Below are 9,988 nucleotides of genomic sequence, written 5' to 3'. Positions count from 1 at the left end.
CTTATCCTTGAAGACAGAGGGGGGAATCATTCCTCTCCATGTTTTTATTAGAACATTTGGAAATCCTGAGAACAGAGAGTTCTTTTGTCAGATAAAGGCTCAGGCAAATGGGGAGCTAGACTAGATGAAGTAATTGTTGTGGGTATATTTTCCAAACTCCAAAGAGGACAAACTATGGCTCAAAAGAATTGTTTTTATCCTGATTTGTGATTTTATTTATATAGGAAGTGGTACAAAGATATAAAACACTGAAATTGCATGAATGAATTATCTTTATTAAAGATAGACAAAAGAAACAAGTGTAGTCAAAAATACTTCAGTGTTTGTAATGTTTTATATTAAAGAAGGTTTAATTCACTGGGCACATTGGCCAGAGGTTGATCAGAATGGGGCAGAGGGCAGTGTATGAGGTATGGATAATGTATATATTGATCTGAATGGCAGCTTTATGGTTGTATATATTTGTAAAAATATATCAAGTATCATTCAAAGATTTGGGCAATTTAATAAAAAAGTTCAGGGAAAAAATTTTAGTGAACAAAATGGTGAGAATTGTAATTCTCACCATTTATTTACAATAGAAGTAGGTAGAGTATTTTACTCATATTTGCGTGTTTGATGAACTCAGTTTACTAAGTCATTGTGATGTTTGCTAACTTAACTCTTTCAGATATTATTTGTAGGAATATTAGAATTTCTGTGAAATGTCAATGATTTATGGGATCTAGGATATTTAAATTTGATATAGTCCCCAAAAATCCAAGGAGTAGAGTTAGGAACTCTCTAAGATCCCTTCTGGTACTAAGATATAATGACCTGTCTGAGATCAAATATATATTATTTGTGACATATTAATATAATAATTTGATTATAAAAGTAATGAGATATAAAAACCAGTTTGAAGTCCTGGATAGTAATCATAATAGTATCATTCTTTATTATAAAGGCACATTTTGAGTTTTGGCTCCAGGACTGTTGACTAGATTTACATTGACTGCATTTTTCTTCAGAAAATGTTCCAAATATTTGGATCTTATATTTTTTGAAGAGATTTTTCATATGTTGTATGATCAGCTACTTACAACATATTGAATGAATGAATGAATCAACAAGAGAACATGTTATTCATTTTTTGATGCTTGGTGCTAGGGTCTTAGTAGTAAAAAGGCAGATCAGCTACCTGCCCTGATGGATGCTTAATCTAGTAGGAGAGACTGACCTTAAAGAACTGACACAAGGCATTTGAGTGCTAGGAAATAAATATATAATCTGATCTAGGAGTCTAACCAAGCCTAGGGAATTGAAAAGAGTTCCCTGAAGAAGCTGGCATCAAAACTGAGAGGAGTTCAAGGTTGCCAGATAGTGTGAAAATGGAGGCATCTAGGGAGAGGATTAGTACATTTCAAAGCTACAAGGATAGAGAACAGCATGTTGCTTTGGAAGAAAAAAAATCCACTTGTTTGGACAAGAGAATTGGAGGAGAGATCTAGCAGCTATTAGATGTGGAAGGTGCTGTTTGTTCCTACCAAGGATACTAAGCTTAATTCTAGGGCAAGGTGAAATCACTGAAGGTTTTAAGCAAATATATTAATCATATTTGCATTTTAAGAAAATCAAACTAAAGTAGGAAAACTCTCTCTCCTTTGGTAGAACCTGGGGATAAGAAGTAGAGTTGGAACTAGAACCCAGCTCCCTGGTCCCATACTACCCCTAAGTTCTCCACTTTTTGTTGGTCTCAAGCTAAAGTAGGAAAGAAAGCTTGGTGTTAGAAGAGAAGCTTGAGAGTGCAGCCACCCCCTTTTCCTTCAGTGGCACTGTGCCGCTCACTGGAGAGAGAGGAAGACTGACTCCCTACGCAGAACCATGGCAGACCCCTTTACAGGGGAACCCATCCTGTGGGCTCTACCCCCACTTCCCCAGGGACTTTTCAATCTTTTCATTGATTTTCTCTAGAAACACTTTTTTGGCAAGAACAAAAACCCTACAAATCATGGATTCCTGTAAGACCCTCTTGGAATTCTGTGAAAGGGTAAATGTGACCTTGGAGAGTTTTGAAAATGGATTGGTCTATTTTTGGAACACATCACCCAGTGAATTGAAAGCAGAAGTGTTTTCCAGGACAGACAATTGGTGTTTAAGAGAGAGAGAGAAAAAGAAACTAGGAAAGCATAAAATAGTTGTAGAAATGCCACTTTTGAAAGTGCATGCTTTACTCCTTGTTTCTATTTCTTCAAATTCACTGACTTCTGAAACCACGTAAATTTGTCTCTGCTCCTATTACTCTACTGAAATGTTTCCTGGCTGAGTCACCAGTGACCCCTTTTTGCAAACCCAATAGCTTCTTTTTGGTGCCCATCAAAACCAATTGTCTGTCTTGGAAAACACCTTTGCTTTCCAGTTTATTAACCCTAGGCACTGAGTTCTGGAAGCAGGACAATTGATTTTTATAACTCTCCAAGGTGTTACCCTTTCACAGAATTCCAAGTGAGCTTTATGGGAATCCATTATTTGAGAGAGTTTGTGCTTTGTGGGGTTTTGTTTGTTTGTTTTTGTTTTTAATTCTCTTGACCCTCTCCAGAGGCAGAGAAACTTCTGAAACTTCCTTCTTCAAAGCTTTGGCAATACTTTTCATTCTGGGTTCTTCTTTTTCCCATCTTTAGGTGGCTTCTCTTGCCTTGCATCCAATTAGATGCTGGTATGCCCTGGGGTTTTCTTTGTGTCAGCACATCCCTCCACATTGCTTCTGATAATGATCATCTTCAAAGCACACATCTGATTTTCTCTCTCCCCTCTTTTAAAAATCTGCAGACTCTCCATCACCTCCAGGATAAAGTACCATCCCCTGAGGGTGGTACAGAGGCTCCCACAGTCCAGCCCTAGCCTGTCTCCCAGAATCTCCTCCTGCACCCTCTGCTGATTGAACGTGCCATACATGCCCTCCTCCCTCTTTGCTCTTTGCTTTTGCTGCTGCTGTTTTCCTGTTCACCAAGGATAAACCCTCTCTTCTCACCTAACCAACTTTCCCTACTCTTCAAAGCCTCCTAGGCCAAAGCTGTCACCCCCCTGTGACTTTTCCTGATGCTCCTCTTCAAAACCTAGTAGAATTAGTTTTTATTCCCTCAGCGCTTTGTTTATGTCTCTATATAGGAATTATTCCGTTATTTTATAACTACTTGCCTTTTTGTTTGTCTCTCCCTCTCTCAAGGACCTTTCCTTATTAATACATTACTGTAATTCCAGAGTGCCTGGCATATAGCGAACACTCGTATGTATTTTAATGCTTCCTCACTCTCTTCTTTCTAACCCCTTTCTAGTCAGCTGATTAAGGTGTAAACAAAACCCAACTCATATTTTTTCCAGCTCAGCCAGTTCAAATGGACACAGCAGGCCCTGAGAAGTAGTAATAAGAATGAAAGATCAAGGGCTTGGAGAACAAAGAGCACATTGAGTTGTTTCAGTAGTGTTGACTGGGATTGCACCACCCCCAAGTGCTTGCTTAGAAAATAACAGTAATGCTTTATAGCCTAATCTAGTCTTACACTTTCCAAAGTGGAGGCCAGCTGGTGTTAACAGCATCATGGTGAATGAGCCAAATGGCATGTGGGGTGTGTTTGTGTGTGTGTGTGTATGTGCGCACGTGTGCACGTGCATGCTGGTGAGGGTTTTTCAGTGACAGAAGAGAAAGTGTTATCTCTATTTGGAAGGTGGGAAGCAGGGCTGGAATTGGACTGCTGATCCTCTAATGCAAGGCTGATCAAACTTTTTTTGTAAAAGGCCAGATGGTAGATATTCTACACTTTGTGGGTCATACATCTGTGTTGTACCTGCTCAGCTCTGTCGTTGCAGCGGAAAAGCAGTCTTAGAGAAGATACATAAACAAATGAATGTGGTTGTGCTTCAGAAAACTCATTTATGGACACTGAAGTCTGAATTTCATGTTTTTCATGTGGCATGAAATATTATTCTTGTTTTTGACTTTTTGTACCCCAGTGATTAAAAAATGTAGAAAAATGTTAACTCTTGGGCTAAGTGGGCAGCAGGCAGGATTTGGCCTGCAACCATGCCATCGTTAGGCCCCGTGCTCTAATGCTTAGTTCATCGCTACATACCTGGAGTGGCTGGATTTGGGGTGGGGTCATACGGAGGGTACTGATCTTATGCAGTGATCACAGCAGCCCTGGCCTGCTAAGTGCTGACCACATGCCAGGCTCTGTGCTTCAGCACGGTGCATATGCCCACTCATTTCTTTCTTTCTTTTTTTTTATTCTACTGCGTGTTCTCAGAACCTGTCATTCATTTCTTACAACTGTGTGAGGAAGGAACTAGTGTCAGCCAACTTTGCAAGTGATCAAACTGCTCACCCAGCTTGTAACTGTCAGTGTCAGACTTTTACCCAGATGTCTGGTTCTGAGGTACATGTTCTTACCACCACATCCTACTACTGTCTCTTATAGCAAAATATCATTGCCATGGAGATCATACGTGATGGGTTATGTTTTTCAAAAACACAGACATTCTTATCAAAGCAGGGTCAATTTTCCAAAGAAAAGAAATTGAGGACAAGGAGGACCGAAGGACAGATGTTGACATATCCAGCTGTGGAAAGATTGGCTCAGAATCCCCCAGGACTTAATATACTTTTCTGAATTTGTTATCAAGTTCTTTCTCCAGAAATTTGGAGGAATGCAGATAGTCCTCCTACCCTCTCAAAAGATCTTCCCTCTCCCTCCCCTTCCACCCACCCACCCTCCCTCCACCAACACACACACACACACACACACACACACACACACAGAGTTCCTAGTTGTGCATATTAAACTACTGTCAAGTAATCTATTTGGCATTAGTAGCTAAGAACAGATGTCAACTTATTGCCGCTTCCAGAGGGCCCTGCCAGGTGAATGCAAAAGTTATCAATTCTCCCAGTAGGAATTACCCACAACACTTTTGTGCCTGCCCTTTCCTCCCTGCTGTTTCCAGTTTCTTCTCCTTGGACACCCACCCACTCTGAACCCAACACTTGACAGTGGCTCAAGGCTCTGACCACAGTGACAATGTAAGAAGAGTCTCAGCCACCTTCTGCAGTTCTGGGAAGTTTACTCCAAGCTTTGCTTCTCCCCAGCCCCCAATTCCCCCTTCCTCCCTGACCTCATAAGCTCATTCCCTTCAAAAACTGGGGTGTGACTGTCACCCCAGGCAGCAGCAGCTGCAGGCCCTGGGAGCTCAGTAGATGGTGTTGCAATTAAGTTGTGGGTGGGGGTAGATGCTGGTGGCTGGGTAAGGGAGATAAGAGAAACAAAAGGCAGTTAAAAAGATCTGTCAATGAAAAGGATGGTTAGAGCTGGAGGAGGAGGTGGGTGAGCTGATGTGAACCTTGCCTCAACTCCTTGTTTTCTCCCAGTCCTTCTCTTCTGACCCTCAGAGGTCCCTGGAAATCTGCTACCTCCTGAGCAGGGCACTCTCCTCTCCTCTCCCCTCCCTTCCTCTCCCCTCCCTTCCTCTCCCCTCCCTTCCTCTCCCCTCCCTTCCTCTCCCCTCCCCTCCTCTCCCCTCCCCTCCCCCCTCCTCTTCCCTTCTGTTTCGTCTCCTTATTTTCCTTTCTCTCTTCCTTCCTTCCTTCCTTCCTTCCTTCCTTCCTGCCTTCCTTCCTTCCTTCCTTCCTTCCTGCCTTCCTCCTGCCTTCCTTCCTTCCTTCCTTCCTTCCCTCCCTCCTTCCCTCCTTCCTTCCTTCCTTCCTTCCCCTCTCTCTTTCTTTTTCTTTTTTGAGACAGAGTCTTACTCTGTTGCCCTAGCTGGAGTGCAGTGGCACAGTCTTGGCTAACTGCAGCCTTCGCCTCCTGAGTTCAAGTGATTCTCTTGCCGCAGCCTCCTGAGTAGCTGGGACTACAGGTGCCCATCACCACGCTGGGCTAATTTATATATATATATATTTTTGGTAGAGACGAGGTTTTGCCATGTTAGTCAGGCTGGTCTCAAACTCCTGGCCTTAAGTAATCCACCCACCTTGGCCTTCCAAAGTGTTGGGATTACAGGCGTGAGCCACCATGCCTGGCCCAGGATAGTTCTAATGCTTTCCCAGTAATCCCCTTTTTGTCTCCTTTGCCTTGTTCCCCTCCTACTCTTTGAATCTTTTTGGAGCAAGCTCTAGGGGTGCACTGGGGTTGGGGCATAGCTGTGGAGCCACTGGCCACAGGTCTGTCTCTGAGCTTGGTTCCTACAGGCCTATTTATACCTGAGCCACCTCTCCCATAGGGCTTTAGCTCACCTTCTGCCCTCATATAAGGGTAATGGCCTTCGCCAGACACTGTGCTGGACAATAGGAGGGAGGGCCTGTGCCATGGGGTAGGAGGATCTGAAGGCCTTAGTACTCAGGTCACTCCTCAACTTTCAGGATTTTTTTTTTTGAGATGGAGTCTTGCTCTGTTGCCAGGCTGGAGTGCAGTGGCATGATCTTGGCTCACTGCAATCTCCGCCTCCCCAGTTCAAGTGATTCTTCTGCCTCAGCCTCCTGAATAGCTGGGACTAGAGGCGTGCACCACCACACCCAACTAATTTTTGTATTTTTAGTAGAGACAAGGTTTCACTGTGTTGGCCAGGATGGTCTTGATCTCTTGATCTCATGATTCACCCGCCTCGGCTTCCCAAAGTGCTGGGATTCCAGGCGTGAGCCACCGCGCCCAGCCGGGTCACTCAGCTTTCATCTGGGCTTCTTGATGACACTGGGAGACAGAGCAAAGTGTTCTACATTTGAAAAACAAATTAAAAAATTATTGATCCCGGCGGGCGGCTCCCGGGGCCCAGCCCGGGCCGGGGTTCTCGGGCGAGAGGGAGCTAGGGGACGGGCCCCTGCGAAGGGGGCGCGCGGGGCCGACAGGGGCGGGCCGGGGGCGGAGCTAGTGCTGGAGCACATTCCCCGGCGGCGGGCCGCTGAAGCCATGCAGACGCGGATCGTAGCGGGTGGCTGCTGCTGTGAGGCGGTTGTGGAAGGTGTGAGGAGGCTGTGCGTTAATAAAGGTATCCATGGAGAACACTGAAAACTCAGTGGGTTCAAAATCCATTAAAAGTTTGGAACTAAAAACCATACATGGAAGCAAATCAGTGGACTCTGGAATATCCCTGGACAACAGTTATAAAATGGATTATCCTGAGATGGGTTTATGTATAATAATTAATAATAAGAATTTTCATAAAAGCACTGGAATGGCATCTCGGTCTGGTACAGATGTTGATGCAGCAAACCTCAGGGAAATATTCATAAACTTGAAATATGAAGTCAGGTATAAAAACGATCTTACACGTGAAGAAATTGTGGAATTGATGCGTAATGTTTCTAAAGAAGATCACAGCAAAAGGAGCAGTTTTGTTTGTGTGCTTCTGAGCCATGGTGAAGAAGGAATAATTTTTGGAACAAATGGACCTCTTGACCTGAAAAAAATTACAAGCTTTTTCAGAGGGGATTGTTGTAGAAGTCTAACTGGAAAACCCAAACATTTCATTATTCAGGCCTGCCGTGGTACAGAACTGGACTGTGGCATTGAGACAGACAGTGGTGTTGAGGATGACATGGCATGTCATAAAATCCCAGTGGAGGCCGACTTCTTGTATGCATACTCCACCGCACCTGGTTATTATTATTGGCGAAATTCAAAGGATGGCTCCTGGTTCATCCAGTCGCTTTGTGCCATGCTGAAACAGTACCCCGACAAGCTTGAATTTATGCACATTCTTACCCGGGTTAGCCGAAAGGTGGCAACAGAATTTGAGTCCTTTTCCCTTGATGCTACTTTTCATGCAAAGAAACAGATTCCATGTATTGTTTCCATGCTCACAAAAGAACTGTATTTTTATCACTAAAGAAATGATTGGTTGGTGGTTTTTTTCAGTTGGTATGCCAAGTGAGAAGACGGTATATTTGGTACTGTATTTCCCTCTCATTTTGACCTAGTCTCATACCGCAGTGGGTACTTTTAAGTCATACTCCTTCCATCAGGTGGAACCACTGTGAAGCTACCTCAAACTTACAGCCAGGTAGTTGCAATTGAATTAAATTAGGAATAAATAAAAATGGATACTGGTGCAGTCATTATGAGAGGCAGTGATTGTTAATTTACAGCTTTCATGATTAGCAAGTTGCAGTGTTGCTGTGCTATGAATTTTGAAGTAATCATGAAAAAGTTAAACATTGAAGTAATGAATTTTTATGATATTCCCCCCACTTAAGACTGTGTATTCTAGTTTTGTCAAACTATAGAAATGATGACGTGGAAGAACTTAGGCATCTATGGGCATGGTCAAAGGCTCAAACCTTTTGTTTAGTATTGATATACAAAGATGACCTACCTGCATTTTTAGACCATTTATCTGGGATTACGGTTTTGTGATGTCTGTCCTGAACACTTTTGTTGTAAAAAAAAAAAAAAAAAAATGTTTAATATTGAGAAAGAAACTAAGTGTTTTATGTGAGAGGAAGCGTGAGCAAACGACTCTTTTAAGACTAAAACATAACATTCCTAGAGGGTGGAGTTTTAACTGTAAGGTGCTACAGTGCAGCTGATCTACCAGCAAAAATACCTTTTGATTTGTCCCTGTGCAGATCAGGTGAGCTTCACATACCAGCAATCTATCTGAAGAGCTGTTATATAAAAAGCCCAAACTGTTGATTGTTAGCCAGGTAATGTGAGTAAATTCTATAGGGACATATGAAAATACAACTTAAATAATAAAAAGTGGAATATAAGGAAAGCAATAAATGGATGGGCTGAGCTGCCTCTAACTTGCAAGCAGATGGTTTGATCTTGAGCAGAGACATGACTCGGCCTGTTCCGTGAAGGCAGAGCTATGGACCATGGTTTCAGGAAGGGCCCGCAGCCCGCTTCTCCATACACACTGGTGTGTGTGGACGATGCCGTCAGGGCACCATTGCCAAGTAAGAAGGTGAAGCAAATCAGAAACTTGTGAAGTGGAAATGTTCTAAATGTGGTGAGTTACAATAAAAATCATAGCACTCTTTGTAGCACAATTCTTAAGCATGTTATTTTCTGTTGAAGTTTACAATCAAAGGAAAATCGTATGTTTTATACTGTTTACTGAAAGAAAAAGACCATGGCACGTAGGACTCGAGACGGTATCCAGCTGCAGGCCAGAGCTGAGCACCCAGCCTGGGAGGCAAGCTCCAGGCCTCAGCAGGTGCTGAGCCATCACTCACCAAGTCTCACTGGCTTTCAGTCTGACATTTCATGGGAGATTTCTTGTTGCTCAAAAAATGAACTTGCATTTGTCAATGACTGTTTTTTCTTTCTTACTAGATCTGTAACTTTTCTAAATACACATAGCATGTAATGGTATCTTATTAAAGTGTGTTCCTGTGTGACAATTTTGTACAAATTTGTTATTTTCCATTTTTATTTCAAAATATACATTCAAACTTAAAATTAAAAAAAAAAATTATTGATCCCTACCATTACTAGAGTCACATTTGCTCACAGTAAAAGACTTGGGCAGCACAGAAATATACAGGAAAGAAGAAAGCAAAGATCACTGTAACTCCAAACCTTAGAGAAAACCTCTCTGGGCATTTTGGTGTATTTCCTTCTCTCTTTGTTCAATGCCTATCTTTATCTCTATCTCTGCTTATAACGCATGGTATCTATTTGAGGTCCTGCTTTTCTCCCCACCCACATTGGCATTGTTTTCTGAGTATTACCCATTAAAAATTCTTCCAAAGCAATGATCATTTAATGAATAGGTATTCACCTTCCAAGATTAAGATAATGTTTTTATCTAGGTATTAGTATTGAATTAGTCTTGACGAAGACAATGTTCTTATCTAGGAATTAGTATTGACTATATTAACATCCCCATTTAACACCACACACAGACACACACACACACACACACATACATACTTCTGTCTGAAAGTTTGTCAGGAAGGCAGGTAGATGAAACACCCCTCACTGCAAGGCATAGGCCCTTTACGTGAGATCTGTGG

The 9,988-nt window shown here is 42.5% G+C and overlaps 1 protein-coding gene across 2 annotated transcripts; it reads left to right on the top strand.

The window, feature by feature from the left end:
- Window positions 1–6,852: 6,852 nt before the first annotated feature.
- Window positions 6,853–9,441, top strand: LOC117075139 (caspase-3-like). 2 transcript variants are annotated; one of them, XM_033197222.1, is made up of 2 exons: window positions 6,853–7,502; window positions 7,624–7,690. In XM_033197222.1, exons 1-2 carry the CDS (start codon window positions 7,021–7,023, stop codon window positions 7,688–7,690), a joined length of 549 nt encoding a protein of 182 aa, XP_033053113.1. In that variant the 5' UTR covers window positions 6,853–7,020. The 2 variants fall into 2 exon arrangements, with proteins under 2 accessions (XP_033053113.1, XP_033053112.1); XM_033197221.1 differs by having other exon boundaries at window positions 6,864–9,441.
- Window positions 9,442–9,988: the final 547 nt, after the last annotated feature.

The sequence above is a fragment of the Trachypithecus francoisi genome, unplaced genomic scaffold (genome assembly GCF_009764315.1).
Source record: "Trachypithecus francoisi isolate TF-2019V2 unplaced genomic scaffold, Tfra_2.0 Lachesis_group5, whole genome shotgun sequence".
In the NCBI taxonomy this organism is placed as follows: Eukaryota; Metazoa; Chordata; class Mammalia; order Primates; family Cercopithecidae; genus Trachypithecus; species Trachypithecus francoisi.
The sequence above is the reverse complement of the archived record's forward strand: the minus strand, read 5'-3'. Positions and strand labels throughout refer to the sequence as shown.

Bases quoted from the DNA above. Each gene is read 5' to 3' on its own strand.
- LOC117075139 (XM_033197221.1), top strand. From the start codon at position 7,021: ATGGAGAACACTGAAAACTCAGTGGGTTCAAAATCCATTAAAAGTTTG.